Consider the following 16,541-nt stretch of genomic DNA (forward strand, 5'->3'; position numbering starts at 1 on the left):
AGGGCCTAAAATCATCGTGGCATTAATCATTCCTCTGGGAATGTGGCCGGATGTAATTCGAGAGGGTTCTCACTACACACTATACCGATCGACGCCACATGGCTCGTTGGCTGGCCGAGTGAATTATTAATCGATGATGCTTTATCATGCTAGTGATAGTCGAGTTGAGTTGAGTTGAGTTGAGTTGAGAGAGAATGGAATGGAAGAGAGTGCAGGAGCAGTATTATATGCGAGAATGAGAGTAGGGTGATATGAGGGAGTAGATAGAATTGAGAGTAGAGAGTTGAATATAGAGGTGACTCCTTCATCTGTACAAGTGTACTCAACTTGTCTGGTTTATGACAACAAATAATTAACAACAGTACTATATTTTATCACTCATTTGTGATGTATGTATTATTAATTATTACTTCGACTTTTGTTTAATTTTAATCATGAAAAAATAAACTACTCAAGTTGTAGAGCGTAATGTAGTGATGCAAAGTTACTGCCATTTCTATGAACGATCAGATCATGAGAAATTGGCTATTAATTGCTCGTCAATTGAAATCAAAGATAAGTCAACTTTTCAATCAATTGAGGTCAATTGTCTGAAAATTGTTCAGAATTTCTTTGCCTCATACCACTAGTAAAATTGTTAAAAACGAACCCAGCGAAGAACATCAATAAAAACCATGAACCCGGAACTGCGACTACCAAAATAGCATCTTCCAAATGACGGTCTCCAGCGAGACGACAGGGGATACACGCGAGGATCAATATATTACTGATGAGGAATATAAATTTTGCTGGTTCATGACTCTGTGAACAGAAATATTTTAGTACACATAAATACTTTTTCATATTTATATCCTTACGAAAATGTAGTTGTAAAAATTTTTAGAATAAAATAAAACACCATATTTTTATACCTTTTTTAAAATTTAATTTTTATAGGAGAGTCGGGTTAAATTTTTATGCTGAATAAAAAATTCACTCTACTGGGAGAGAAAATTATGGTAACCTTTTCTCGAACGTTTATAAACTATTATTCCATACCGCTATGGTAATAATTGCTTGGAATTATGGGATACACCCGGGTCAAAAATAAAACTTGATTCAGGCTCGCTTCACCTTATTTTCTTTTGAAGTTATCAATTTGCCGACGATTTTTCGATAAAACATCGACTCTTTCGACTTAAATTAAATTTTTTTCATCTTAGTTTCAACTTATTCGTCTTTGCTGCGAACACGATGGTCATTCACCTTACTTTCGACTTGCTGAATCAAGTCGAAAAAAAGTTATTTATTTGTCTTACTTCCGCCTTAATATATAAAAATGATTTCACCTTAGTTTTGACTTTTTCGCCTTATATTTTAAGTCGCATGTCTAAACCAAGTCAATTTCGACTTGATCTTGACTTTCTCGTCTTAAATCGTGACTAAGTAAGCCAGTTAAGTTTAAATCAAGGCGAAAACTCGATGTATTTCATGTCTCCGTAAAAAAAGTCGAGTTTGTCTTTTGAAAAATGGCTCCAAATTTCGACTTGGTAAACCAAGTCTAAATCAAGTTTTATTTTTGACCCGGGCACGACCATAATTTCTGGGAGAAGTTTCATAAGTATGAAACAATTTCTATAATTATAGTGGACGTTCTTGATCTAATGGAAATTGAATTATGGTAATAATTACCATATTCATGGAAATGGTTTCCACAGTAAAATAGTAATAATTCCTAAATTCAAATCGGAACTATTACTAGGTGCGTTTGAGAATAAACGTTACTATATATTATGGTAAAGATTCCCATAATGTATGGAAATGACTACCATAATAGTATGGTAACGATTTCCATAATGACATAGAAACTATTCTGATATTGTATAGGAATACAACCCATAGATAGGAATGATTACCGTAATTTGTATGAGTGCCATTTCTTCAATCAATATTTAAAAAAACTTTTACCACACGATATAGGAACTATTCCCATGATGTATTGTAATTGCTACCGTAAATTTTCTTCAGTATATGAATCCTGAAACCGCGAATTCTACTTTTGGTGTATGCATTTGTAAAAACGAGAAAAATTTTCAATTGTTTTAAAAATGTTTTTTTCAAGTTTTGGGGAAAATGGGGTAACTTTAAAGAATATTTGTAACTTCCCGCTACACGGAAAGAAATTTTCTTTAAAAATTATTATTAAATTCACTGTAATCGTGGGACGTAATGCGGTGCTTTTATTTATTACCATTTTTGAAATAAAAATTACGAAAAAATTTATTTAATTTGTGGGTAGACTTCATGAAATTTACCGAAAGCCGAATAAAATTTACAGTAGACTACGATAAAATTTGTTGAAAAAAAGTTAAAAATTATCTCACTTAACGATAAATGATTAGGTCGTGCCATATCTCCCACGATTACCGTGAATATAACGGTAATTTTTAAAGAAAATTTCTTTTAGTGTACGAAAATCGATGATTTTCGAAAAATTCGGGAAGTTATTGTTTTCATTCCGAATTTCGAAAATAGAGTTTTTATTAGAGGTCGAAGTTTTGAGGTACCAGAAGCTAATTTTGACTATTTTTAAGATGATGCCTGAGTGTCTGTCTATATGTATATGTGTGTGTGTGTGTGTGTGTGTGTGTGTGTGTGTGTGTGTGTGTGTGTGTGTGTGTGTGTGTGTGTGTGTGTGTGTGTGTGTAAAAATTTTCTAGAACTTTTACTCTAAGTAACCAATTGGAATGTTTCTTACCCCACACGGAAAAAGATATATCCAGAAATATATGCCGGGAAATAAATAGCATATATACAACAATACTAAAGATATAAGCTGGATATATACTATTTTGCCGGGATATATATTTTTTCGTGCGGGACGATAATCGAAAGAACTTGTCAGCTGTCAACTTTCCTAAAAATTTCAGACCATTCGACCGAATAGACTCTGAGATATATGAGAAATACACAAAAAAAAATTTTTTTTTAGTTTTTATAATATTGTATTCAGATTATAATTTTAAAGTAAAAAAGTGTCAAAACAAAATTACTTCACTTACCCCGAACAGTAATAATGAATAATTAATTAGCTAAAAGATTTTAATTCAATATTGAATTTTTTTTTTTGAACAAATTATATATTAATTTAAATATTATATATAAGAATGTAAATCAAAGTGTCAGTGACTGCGAAATTCATTTTCCATTTGACCATCCAAATTTAAAATTCACTCATGTATAATTATGACAGTTATGAATGACAGTTTATTCATTCGAATAATTATCTTATTAAATGCCCAATATATTTTTTTTTTAATAAAATAAAATAAAATAATTTAATTTAATTTCATTTAAAAGGTCTAAATTTAAAGTGTCCCTGTACCCGATTACTCTGTTTGGCTTTTAAACGAGAGGATCGTAAAAAATGATCAGTAATATAATAATTTAATAGCTCTTTGATTATAATCACTGATAAAAGGATGTCGTTATTACTATTAATCAAAATGTTTATTCCATCAATTACTTAATAAAAACTAGTTATGAATATTTTATAACTTTTAACGTTTCAATTTTATGTCCAGTAAATATTTTTTAACAGCAAGTATAGATTTTAATTATAATATATTTTGTCGATCGGAAAAAATATTTTTTGAATAAATTTTTCACCCAGGTCGAAATAAAACTTGATTCAGGCTCACTTCACCTTATTTTCTTTTGACGGTACCGATTTGCCGAAGATTTTTCGACAAGATCTCAATTTTTTCGACTTAAATTTCATTTTTGTCAACTTTTAGAGCTTTTTTCATCTTAGTTTCAACTTATTCGTCTTTAACTGTAACTTCCACACCGGCAGTGTTGAAAATTTTGACAACAAATCATTTACACCACACCGCGGACTCAATGTTTTTAACAGGGTAAAAAACTCTCTAAACATGAATTAGTGAAATAAGTGAATATTCACTAATTCAGAGTGCCAATTGTACCACTTTTTGGAATTAGTGGTTCGATTTGCACTCTGAATTAGTGAATATTCACTATTTTCATTAATTCATGTTTAGAGAGAAGTTAATTCCTCAAAAATAGATTTCACTTCAAATAATCTAAATACTACTTCTCGTAGATATTTTATTTAAATAATAATTTTGAATGTTTTAATAAAACTGTACACTACATTATAGATTTATCTTAATAACCAATAATAATTATTTATTAAAACTGTTCATTTTAATTCTGTTAACAAATATTGGACCATGCGATGGACAAACTTTATAATAAATATGACAAATTTATTAAAGTTATTTGCACTCTGAATTCGTGAATATTCACTATTTTCATTAATTCATGTTTAGAGAGAAGTTAATTCTTCAAAAATAGATTTTACTTCAAACAATCTAAATACTACTTCTCGTAGATATTTTATTTAAATAATAATTTTGAATGTTTCAATAAAACTGTACACTACATTATATATTTATCTTAATAACCAATAATAATTATTTATTAAAACTGTTCATTTTAATTCTGTTAACAAATATTGGTCCATGCGAAGGACAAACTTTAATAAATATGACAAATTTATTAAAGTTATTTGTGATCAAGAGGTTGTCGGTTAATATTTAAGTTTCTATGTTAATTAAATTTGTCATTTATCGAAACAAAGTTTTATTGATTGATAGTAAATATTAATTTCATCATTCCCGCGAATTAAAGATTCATTTAATATTAATAAATATTTTTTAATACAAAGATATCCTTCTATCAGTATAAACTACTTTAATAGTCTTATCGAAATTTTGAACTGCATACATGCTGAAAAAAAATGCAAACTATCACCATCTTGTAATATATAGGGATGTAGGTAATAGGAAATGATTACCATCTGTATGTGATAATCATTATCATGCTTTTATGTTAACTATTTGTTTCTTATATAGTAATAATTACTGTTACCTACACTGTAAAAAGAGCGGTGTTAAAAATGGACTCGTTTTAACTCCGCCCGGTGTAAAAATGAAATTACACCGGTGTAGGAGGAGTAATACACCGGTGTTAAAAATACCGGTGTTAAAGCGGGGTAACCGGTGTAAAAGCGGAGTAATGCCGGTGTAAAAGCGGGGTAAATTGCGTCCGCTTGAAGCATAACTTTTAAAGATTATAAAATACAAAAAATGTCAGTTCTTTATGAAAATTAATAAAAAATATCATTTATCAACAAGTATAGTGATCGAGTAAGTAAAAATATTCACAAAATAAAATATTTTAACACCGGTCTAGAATATTTACACCGGTGGCGGCGTTATTTTCACACCGCTTTCGGGGGTAAATTTAACACCGATAATTTTAACACCTACACCGCTTGGACTTACCCCGGTGATTTTTTACAGTGTCTAGTAATAGTTACTATCTCGATAGTAATATTTCTTATGTCTGAAAAATTTTTAAATTTTGCCTTCTAAGATAGTAATAATTATCATCACGGATAAGAATGGTTACCATCTAAATAAGAATGCTTACCATCTCCGATAGTAATCGTTAACATAAAAGCATAACAATGATTATCACATACAGATGGTACACTGTAAAAACGGTGTAGGTGTTAAAATTATCGGTGTTAAATTTACCCCCGAAAGCGGTGTGAAAATAACGCCGCTGCCGGTGTAAATATTCTGTACCGGTGTTAAAAAAAATTCTCCGGTGTTAAAATAACACCGCTGCCGGTGTAAATATTCTAGACCGGTGTTAAAATAACACCGCCACCAGTGTAGATATTCTTTACCGGTGTTAAAATATTTTACTTTATGAATATTTGTACTTACTCGATCACTATACTTGTTAATAAATGATATTTTTTATTAATTTTCATAAAGAACTGACATTTTTCGTGTTTTATAATCTTTAAAGTTAATACTCCAAGCGGACGCAATTTACCCCGCTTTTACACCGGTTTTACTCCGCTTTTACTCCGGTATTTTTAACACCGGTATATTACTCCTCCTAGACCGGTGTAATTTCATTTTTACACCGGGAGGAGTTAAAACGAGTCCATTTTTAACACCGTTCTTTTTACAGTGTAATCATTCCCTATCACAAGATGGTGATAGTTAGCATTTTTTTTCAGCGTGTATATCTAAATATGATAAATTTTTTTAACTTTCCGCTAAAAAAATTGTAATTTTTCAAAAAAAAGGAAATTATTGGTTCTGTTCTGATTTTCGAAAATCGAATTTCTAACAGATCTTAACGTTTTGAGGTTCTAGGAAGCTATTCTGACTAATTTCACGATGATGTCTGTGTATGCATGTGTGTACGTACTTACGTACGTATGTATGTAAATATTCTGTGTTTTTTGAACGGACGAACCGATTTGGCTTTTTGAGGTCGCGTTTGAAGCGGCTCATTAATTCCAACAATTTGTGAGAAATTTAGAATAATTGGTACAGTATATTCAGAGATATTCCAATAATAAAATTTTTTTAACAATGTTTTTTGCGGATAACTTGTTCTCGGTGGATTAATTCCAAAATCTTATCTGCTCTAAAACTTTCTAAGCCACTTCAAATGCCATCTTAACCATCAAAATCGGTTCGCTAGTTCAAGAAACCGTTGTCGAAAGAATTGCAGAAGTGTTTTTTTCCAATAAAATTCAAATTCAAACTCAAGAGCTCGAAAATAGTGGGAAGTTTTAATACTGACCCGCAGGGATTTTTTTATTCTTAAATACTCAATCCACTTTTAAGCTCATAATAAATAAATGAAAACTGACTCTTAATAATTTTATTGCATAAATTTTTAAAAAATAATTGACATAATTAGGTCGATGGTCTTCGTTCCGAATAATCAGACATGAAAAATTTAATTTCGTTGACAAAGAATTTAATACCCAGAATTTTTTTCTTACAACTCTTCTATTTCGAGGCTGATACCTTGTTCATTATTACTATAAACCGATATTAAAAATAAATTATTTACAATGTAATACCTAAAAAAAAAATATATATATATAAAGTCATAATTAATAATAATGAGTATGATGAATTTAATTAAAAAATTGATGTTGTATTAAATTTTATTGACATGGCTATAATATTATAGACTTTTTATATAATATAAAATAACTTTATGAAAACTAAATAATGAAAAAAATTGACGTAAATATCCAGTATCCGTATTCACGTTTAGTTTTATAAAATCGATTAAATGTCTTCAGTGTTATTAAATTCTTTGACAAGTTTTTAAATTATAAAACGAAAAAAAAAATTAAATTTACTGCTTTCTTAACTGATAAAAAAATATGTCAAATTATTCTTACAACCGTTATTTTATTTTCTATTCATAAATGCTCTGAATAAATAACTTGTTCGTTTTTATCCAGGTAATAAATAATTTAACCATTAATTAATTGAAAAATAAAACAATAAAATTTTGATCACTGTTGAATATTAGTTAAGAGTACACGGAAAGAAAATTATGGCAGCGGTTCCCATAATTTTGTGAAATTTTTTCCTATACCATCATAGGAATTACGACCATAAATTATGGGAGCAGTTCCTATAATTATAGGAATGTTTCCCATAATTATAGGAATAGTTCCTATAATTATGGGAATGATACCCATAACACTATAGGAATGGTTCCTATAATTATAGGAATGGTTCCTATAATTTATAGGAATACTTTCTATAATATTATAGGAACCATTCCCATAATATTATGGGAATGGTACCTATAATAGTATGGGAAGTATTCCCATAATATTATGGGAATGATTCCCATAATGCAATTGGAATGGTTCGTATACCATTATGGGAATCATTCCCATAATATTATGGGAATAGTTCCCATACTATTATAGGAACCATTCTTATAATATCATGGGAATGGTTCCCATATTATCATGAAAAAATGAATTTAAAGAAGTGTGGTAATCACTTCTACAAGACACAGAAATATTATTAAACATAAAAACAAAAATTCAAACATTGAATAAAAAAATCGTATTTGGCGACAAAACATTAAAATTTTTAACAAGAATTTTTTGTCAGCACAACCATTCAAGAAAATTTAAATTTTGGGAAATTTCTACACTATTGTGCAAAAAAAAAATTTTATGATATTATAGGGATGGTTCCCATAACATTATGGGAATAGTTCCCATAATATTATAGGAATAGTTCCTATACCATTATGGGAACCATTCCCATAATGGTATAGGAACCATTCCCATAATGGTATGGGAACTATTCTCATACTATTATGGGGATGGTTCCCATAATATATGGGAACCATCCCTATCGTAGTATAGGTACTATTCCCATATCATTATGGGAACCATTCCCATAATGCATAGCAATACTTCCCATAATTTTCTTTCCGTGTATATTTAAAATAAAAGATAAGATAATGATATTGATGACGTAACACGATAAATCGTGCAATCGACATAACAACTAGTCTTGTAAGGAATAAAAAAGTCTAACCAATGTTACACTAGGATCGTTAATCCTCGTCTACTATTTTTATTTGAAACATTTCATGGAACCTCTTGACTTCTCACTGACTCAGAGCAATTGATCTTACGTCGTTCGTCGCGATTCGCTCGGCTGGTTGGATTGATTGAGCGCAGTTTGTTTTCGTGACACGTAAAAAAGAATTCTCAAGACAAGTATTCAAGATATCGTGAAAAAAAATAAAAAAAAAACGCTTCTGCGAACCTCAGTCCGCAAAGTCAGCACACAAATTCTAATACACATCAAATTTTATACAATACTTTCTCTACCCCCACCCTCGCCCCATTTCCTCGCCCATACAAAAGAATAAAATAAAAAAATTTTTGAATAAAGTTACGGATGCAGGATAAGTTCAAAAGCTTGAATAATAAAATTTAAAATAAAATAAAATTGCTTACCAATTGCTTGAGGAAAGATATAAGACCGATGTTTACGACTTCGCCACCAAGTTGGAATAAAATGTAACTCAAGACACCCAACACAGTGATGCATTCGGCAATAGTTCGACCTATATCTGTCCACTCTTCTGGCCATCCCATTAAGTCGGCATCGATCTCGGCTGGACGCAGATAAACGGCCAAGGATAGAGATGTTAGATGAAATACAAGAATAATTAAACGTTTCAGGAACTGTAACTGTTTTATTAAAGTCTATTACTATTTATTTTAGGGTATTTACATTCATTTAAATACTTATTTTTTAAATTTCATTTATTTCATAATTAATTTATTTATTAATTATGATTGACGTACACGAGCGAAGGTTTTCCACTTTTCCTCGAGTAATCGCTGAATGATACCACCATCCAACATGTCTAAATGTTCTTCTTTGGTACCGTTGAGAATAATGAACAGAGCTGAGTTCCAATCTGAAATATTTATTATTTTTAGGACAATACACAGAAAAAAATAATTTCTTGGTGCAAGAAATTTTTTGTATTGTAAATTGAAAACAAACATTTTCTTGAGACAAGAAAAAATTTCTCGATTCAAAAAATTTTTTCTTGCTCTAAAAAAATTTATTCTCGTTTCAAGAAATTTTGAGTTTTCAATTTATAAGTCAAAAAATTTCTTGAGGCGAGTAAAAATTTTTTTGGGACAAATAAAAATTTCTTGCACTAAGAAATCCTTTTTTTCTGTGTAGAGTGTACTAAGGAATTTTTGAAAAGTTCTTGAGTAAGAACTGTGAACAATAATCGGAATTTTAACGGATCTCTAAGACTTCATTAATGTTTCATTCCTAGGGCTTCACTCAAGATTGAGATTGTAGTGGTCTTGTCTGGACCTCGTCTCGATTTGTCAAGACAAGACCAAGACGATATTATAGATCGCAATTCAAGGCCAAGACCAATATCATTAAAAACATCTCGCTAAGTCTTGACAAGACATAAAAAAATAAGTATAAGTATATGAGAATTACTCGTAATAAGACTCCATGCTTTAAGAAAGATTATCAATTAATTATAATTATGTTTATTAGGTTAAAAAGTTAAAACATTTTAGAAGTATTTGAAGCGATCAAGTATATTTTCATAAGATTTAAAAAATAATAAGTTTTTCCTTTATTGAAAAAAAAAAATACTCAACTGTGTGTTGTATTATGACTGATATTAAGAAAATTTCAGGTTATTTAAGACCAAGACGAGACCTTGACAATACAATACAAGACAATATTATTGATAACTTATTTTTCGAGATCGATGCAAGACTTACATTTTGAAGTCAAGACTAAGACGAGATCAAAGCTTTCGAGATCAAGACAAGACTTTCCTAATCTTGTCTTGTCTCGGCTCGAGTGAAGCCCTATTCATTCCTTACAGTCAATGTTACAGAGAAGTTCGGATAAAAGTCTGTTATATTTTTTAGAAAAATATACGCTAATTATTTTTTTAACAATTTTTTAAGTAGACTGTAATTTTTCATGCCTGCTATGGGTTTTTGAAACTTTTGAATGTCAGCCCGAAAAATATTTTGTCATATTAATATTTTAGGTATCTTTGTAATTTGTTCATAAATTTTTTCTAAATTCTTAAAAAATGCTGATCATACTGTAAAAAATTAGGAGTGAATTCGAAGTAAGTACACAGAAAAAAAAGTTATCTTGAGTCAAGAACATATTTTAAAAGACAAACGTTTTCGGGAACCAAGTCAAGATTTTCTTGAGTCAAGAGAATTTGGTTTGGTCAGAAAAAATTTCTACTTTATCCAGGAAAATTGCAGTTTTCAAAAATGTTTTTTTATCATACTTCTTTTTTACACAATAGTATACTGACTTATATATTGCCAGAGGTAATTTATGATTTGAGAGGTGTTGTGAGTTTTAACTGAAAATGGTTCTATTCAAAGTTACAAACTACACATAATCAATTTAAATTAGTTATTCATATTATACACACATATATATATATATATTGCAATTTCAACAACTTGGCCTGTAAAAATGTATATAACATCAATTAATCTGTAATATGTGTTGTAATAATACATATGAATTCAGAGTATATAAATATTCCAGTGTGAAGGAATATTTTGGTAGCTTTATTGATTACTTCTATTGTAAATTTCGGCAACAGAAATTTAAAGATTTATTTTGTAATTCTCTTCCAAGAGAGTCGATTAATAATAAACTATGACTTGCATACATTATAGGGGAAGGGGGGAGGGCAAAAGAAGGTAGGGTAGGCAAAACGGGGTACCCCCAAAATTTGACAAAAAAAAAATTTATATTTTAAATGGTTTTTAAACATTCCAAAATCACTTCTGTAAATATAATTAAGCGTTACTTTAAATTTTTTTAGGTAAACTTTTTCAAAAATCGATGGTCAGTTGAAAAATATTAATGACGTTTGTTTTATGATAAAAACTATTAAAAATTTTTTTTCTTCTTTTGTATTCAATAAACATGTAAAATATAATTTTTCTTCATGTAAATTACTTACAAAAAAATTCAACTTAATCAAATTCGTTTAAAATCCAGAAATTTTTTTTTTACCTTTTTTAGGGGGTACCCCACTTTGCCCGCAGAAATGAAAAATTTTTTTTTCAACGGTAACTGAAAATTTCTTCTATTTACTTTAAATATCATTAAAAAAAAAAGATTTAGCGTATTTGAGTCCTCGAAAACTTGGTATTTTCTTAAGTACCCCCTTTTGCCTCTCCCACCCCTATTTTAAAAATTGATTTAATTTCCTCGGAGTGAAATTTACTCCAAAGGGAAGTTTATTTTAATACTAAAACTCCTAATCAGAGTGAATCGGGGTTTAAATATAATCCAGACTACTCTGAAATCACTCCGCTGAAAAGATAAACTTCCTACACGGAAAACACGAGATTGAACTGGCTCCCATCTCGGATGGGACTCACTGCCATCTATAAAAAAAAAAACGTTTTGATGGGAATCACTACCATCCAGATGGTAGTGAGTACAATCCGCATGTAACTCAGTCCTATCCAGGATGGTAGCCAGTCCCATCTTACATTTATTTCGTTCAGATGGTGGCCAGTACCACGCGCATGTTTGTGGGTCCACTCTTACATGTGAGTGGCTCCCATGTCAGATGGTAGTGGAACCGATCTGCAGATAGTAGCTATTCCTACGTTACCATGGGATCTAGTACCATCGAAAATGGATGTCACTGCCATCTCAGATTGTACTCGCTACCATCTCGGATAGTACTGACTACCATCTACACATTTTTTTCTCTTAAACTTTTTAAACGCCATCACTATGGAGCCTATATACGTAGTTTTGGAGTTCGTTTGGAACATCTTCTACAGAAGCTGTGCACATGATTGACGCGCTATTGTATTCTTAAAAGTAAGCTCTATATTTGAGTAATCATCATTGGTAATTGATAAATGAAAATTGGACTCATAAAAGATTCTTCAAAAAAAATTTTTTTTTAGCTTTGCAACTGTGTATAACTCCTTAATTATTGTGTATTACTCTAATATAAATAATTTGTAATTATGGTGTTGAGATTAATTTATATATAATTTTTCTATACATAAATTTTTCCCCGGTAAAATAAAGAGTCAGTTGAGATAAGGTTATAAATATAAAAATAACTTAGATTGTTCATATTTTTTATTTATATTTGAATTTATTCAATATACATTACAATATTCATTCAATTATTATTACATTAAAAAAGAGGTATTATATATTTACTACTAAAATTAAACCCAACGTTTAACAATATATTTCGTCGCAGTTATTAATGGAATGAATATTTACTTTTAAAAACAAATGTATTTTTCCAAATACTTTTGCAAAGCGCTGTTGAATTCACTATCAAGAACAGTATAATAATGGCGTGATGCATATGGCGTTTAAAAAGTTTAAGAGAAAAAAATGTGTAGATGGTAGTCAGTACTATCCGAGATGGTAGCAAGTACAATCTGAGATGGCAGTGACATCCATTTTCGATGGTACTAGATCCCATGGTAACGTAGGAATAGCTACTATCTGCAGATCGGTTCCACTACCATCTGACATGGGAGCCACTCACATGTAAGAGTGGACCCACAAACATGCGCGTGGTACTGGCCACCATCTGAACGAAATAAATGTAAGATGGGACTGGCTACCATCCTGGATAGGACTGAGTTACATGCGGATTGTACTCACTACCATCTGGATGGTAGTGATTCCCATCAAAACGTTTTTTTTTTTTATAGATGGCAGTGAGTCCCATCCGAGATGGGAGCCAGTTCAATCTCGTGTTTTCCGTGTATTGACTCCGTATGCCAAGTGATTTTTTTAAGCTCCGAAATTCCGAGTGACGGAATGAATCCAGATTTAAATAAAATCTTTAATCACTCCCAATTTTTTACAATAAACATATTTAAACTACTAAGTATTTTATAGTAAAATCGATGAAATAATTTTGCAAGTCTATTTTTCTTTATTAAGAAAGTATATTTTTAAAATCGTCTTTAAGAAAAATATATTTGACCAAATAGTAAATCAAAATGAAAAGAAAAAAATTTAAGGCAGTGTCTTTTTTGTGCAAATAAGACTGAAAAAATATTTTTTTTAAACTGTCACTAACTATTACAAAAAAAGCGAGCCCAGTTGACCACTCAAGGCTTAATGGTATTTCCTAAATTTTTTCTTTTCAGTTTTGGTTTTAAAAATTTTTTTATCAACTTGGATCATGTTATTCGATTCAAATTTTTATGTATTTTCAGTTAAAAATTTTTTTTCGAGTAAGTTAAATTTTTAAAATTGTAATTGTGTTTTATGTACAATCCTAATAATTAAAAAAAATTAAATGATCAATTAAAAATTTCTAGGTGATCATTTTACCAGCAACTAACTTATCCTTTCTTCGCTTATAAATAATATATGAACAGTGTTAATAAAAATAATAATTTTTATTTTCAAACTCGTGTCTTATGTGATCGTTTCAAAAACATTTTCTGAAGTTGAAAAATGCAATAAAATCTATTATTATCGATAATCATTAACTTTATAATTTTTTTTAATCGAATTAATTTGTAATTAAACGAAAATACTCGAAAATTTCTCTTTTCCCTGTATCAATTAAAACTGATTGTAGTTCTAAGTGATTAATTAAAAAACCTTACATCACAAACACTTAAATACAAAATTAAATCATTGATTGATCAGCAGCAGCAGCAGCAGCAATAGAAAAAAATCTTTTTTTAAAAAAAGCTAAATAAAATTTAGTAAATCTCGTTAATCCGATTTAGATCCAGATCTTGACTCTTTCACTTTAGTGTATCAGCCAGGTAATTGGCTTTTCTCGATCACCGATCCAGACCCCCTATGTGTGCGGTAGAGTAAAAGAGAACACAAGAAGCTTAACCATTAACAACAAACACAGACAGAGAGCTAAAGAGTGAGAGTGAGAGAGACTATGATCAGTGTGTGTGTGAATATGTGTGTGCCTGTAAGTAAGTATCGCAACTGTTAGAGAAAGAGAGATGAAATTTAACAACGTTAAGCTTTAATCAACTCACTGATTAGAGGCATCGTTAGAACAGAAGCTTAAGCAACTCGTAGCTACCTAATCCTCAAAGATAATTGATTTTAAAATCTCATCTGGCCAGCCTTCATTATAAAACAATTTCATAATAAACAACCATCCACATAACTCAATATTGTTATTATTTATAATAATTACAAGCTAACCCAGCATCCAGGTAAATGCTGTATCAAATAATTATTATAATTATAATGTAATAATAATAATAATAATAACAACATACTTGTCCGACCATCAGGTAACAATGTGTCCAGTGCATTGAGTGGATACGCCGAGCACGTAATGTTGCTGTAACGCCAAAATTCACGTGCTGAAAGCTCAAGCATCTCACGAAAGACTTCAGCTCTTCCTAGTTGACATGCCAATGTCAGAGGCGTAAATCCCGCGGTGTTAGCAATTCCATTACTGGCAGGAAATTTTGGATGACGTAAAGCATAACCGAACATATCCTATTAAGATCACCATCATCATCATCATCATCAAGATCAACATCAACATCAAAATCACATCACTGTGTAATTTATAAATAACAAATACTAAAACTCACAAGTTTATCACATACGACGACCATGTGTAAAATCATGTTACCAAATGAATCTTGATCATCGGGATTAGCTCCAGAATCTAGTAAAAGATTGTAAACACTTTCATTGGCGCAACAGGCTGCCCAAGCAAGTGGATACTCGCCTAAATATGCCAATCCTTCATAATCCGTATTACGTGATACACGTTGTTGCTGCTGTTGATCCCGGGGTAAAAAAAAACTACCAATAGCACGCTGTGATACATTAGCACCGGCTTCAACTAAATCCTGTACCAATTCATTATTATTGTAAGCGATGGCTAGATGAAGTGCACTGGCACCTAGATACTCCTCGCCCTCGACAGCATCAATGGCCAAACGCGGAAAACACTTAATCAAAATTCTAGCAATGCGTGTATGGGATCTTGTGTCGCAAATAATTAATACATGAAGTAATGTTTCACCAAGAGAACCTCGGTACTGCATTTGCCAGCAAGCTTCGTGATCACTCCACTGGGCAAGCGGATCGAATCGTGAAAGAGATGCCTCAATTGGCAGAACAACTTGTTCCAGATCACGAAATTTCCATCTCAAATACTCGGCACGATTTATTATTTGTCCTTTACCATTTGCGTACATCAATATACCGAATTGCCCACGGATAACTTGTTCTACCTCAAACTGGCCTCCTCGATTATACGCTTCAATGAGCTCGCCGCCTTTCTTGTAATTGGCCAAACGGTACAATAAACACTGATCCTCATCGCTTGCTTGACTGATAACACGATCGAGAATCGAACCAGCGTTGATCTGACTGTCTCTATTGCGACAGGTACACACGTTACCCATTCAAACATCCTTAGCTATGAACAAAACTTGAGATTTTAGCCCAAGGTATTGAGTTGTTGTTGTTGTTTGTTGATGTTCAGAATCGGCAGTTGTTGCTGTAGTTGAAGTTTTAGTTGGAGTTGTACTTGTAGTAGTAGTATTCTGGTATCACTTGGACACGAGGAGTTTGATGATGTAAAAAAGAGGTCAGTTAATGCCATTTGTTGTTTGGAAGTTGATAGATAAGTATATTCTCTTGAGATCGGGTATTTCGGAGTGTAAAACCAATGGTTTACTGAGCAAACGATGCATTAGAACTGGTGTCTAGTGCCCTCGAGACAACTAAGGCCGCATACAAGTTCCTAAAAGCTTTTCTGTGCTATAGCAACCAGCCGAATCTATAAACTGTACCTGGTACCGGTTGATACCGGAGGGTCACTAGGTGATGGTGAAATCATTGTCCTCGAGAAAGATATTTTTTTTTTTCATAGCTGCTTTTAAAAATTTTAGTTTTTTCTGGATTAGACTTTTTTTTCGAAATAGAATACTTGCAAAATTTTTTTAATTCTTTTTAATTTTTAATTAAAAATCAACATCTTTTTAAATAATTAGCCAATTATTGATAACAATAAATTTGATTTGATTGGAAAATGTCTTGAAATGTTCACAAGAATGTCGCTAAAAAAAA

The 16,541-nt window shown here is 31.0% G+C and overlaps 1 protein-coding gene across 1 annotated transcript in view; it reads right to left on the minus strand.

The window, feature by feature from the left end:
• The window catches only part of LOC130664273 (uncharacterized), a 43,492-nt gene extending 27,318 nt beyond the window's left edge, over positions 1 to 16,174 (minus strand). The window contains exons 1-5 of the mRNA XM_057464162.1: positions 15,050 to 16,174; positions 14,726 to 14,951; positions 9,242 to 9,357; positions 8,888 to 9,124; positions 650 to 801 (exon numbers count right to left, since the gene is read on the minus strand). Of these exons, the coding sequence (XP_057320145.1) occupies positions 650 to 801; positions 8,888 to 9,124; positions 9,242 to 9,357; positions 14,726 to 14,951; positions 15,050 to 15,874 (1,556 nt within the window). The 5' untranslated portion in view covers positions 15,875 to 16,174. The remainder of the gene's footprint in view (positions 1 to 649; positions 802 to 8,887; positions 9,125 to 9,241; positions 9,358 to 14,725; positions 14,952 to 15,049) is intronic.
• Between the last annotated feature and the right edge of the window lie 367 nt (positions 16,175 to 16,541).

The sequence above is a fragment of the Microplitis mediator genome, chromosome 1, assembly GCF_029852145.1.
Source record: "Microplitis mediator isolate UGA2020A chromosome 1, iyMicMedi2.1, whole genome shotgun sequence".
NCBI classification, from domain to species: Eukaryota; Metazoa; Arthropoda; class Insecta; order Hymenoptera; family Braconidae; genus Microplitis; species Microplitis mediator.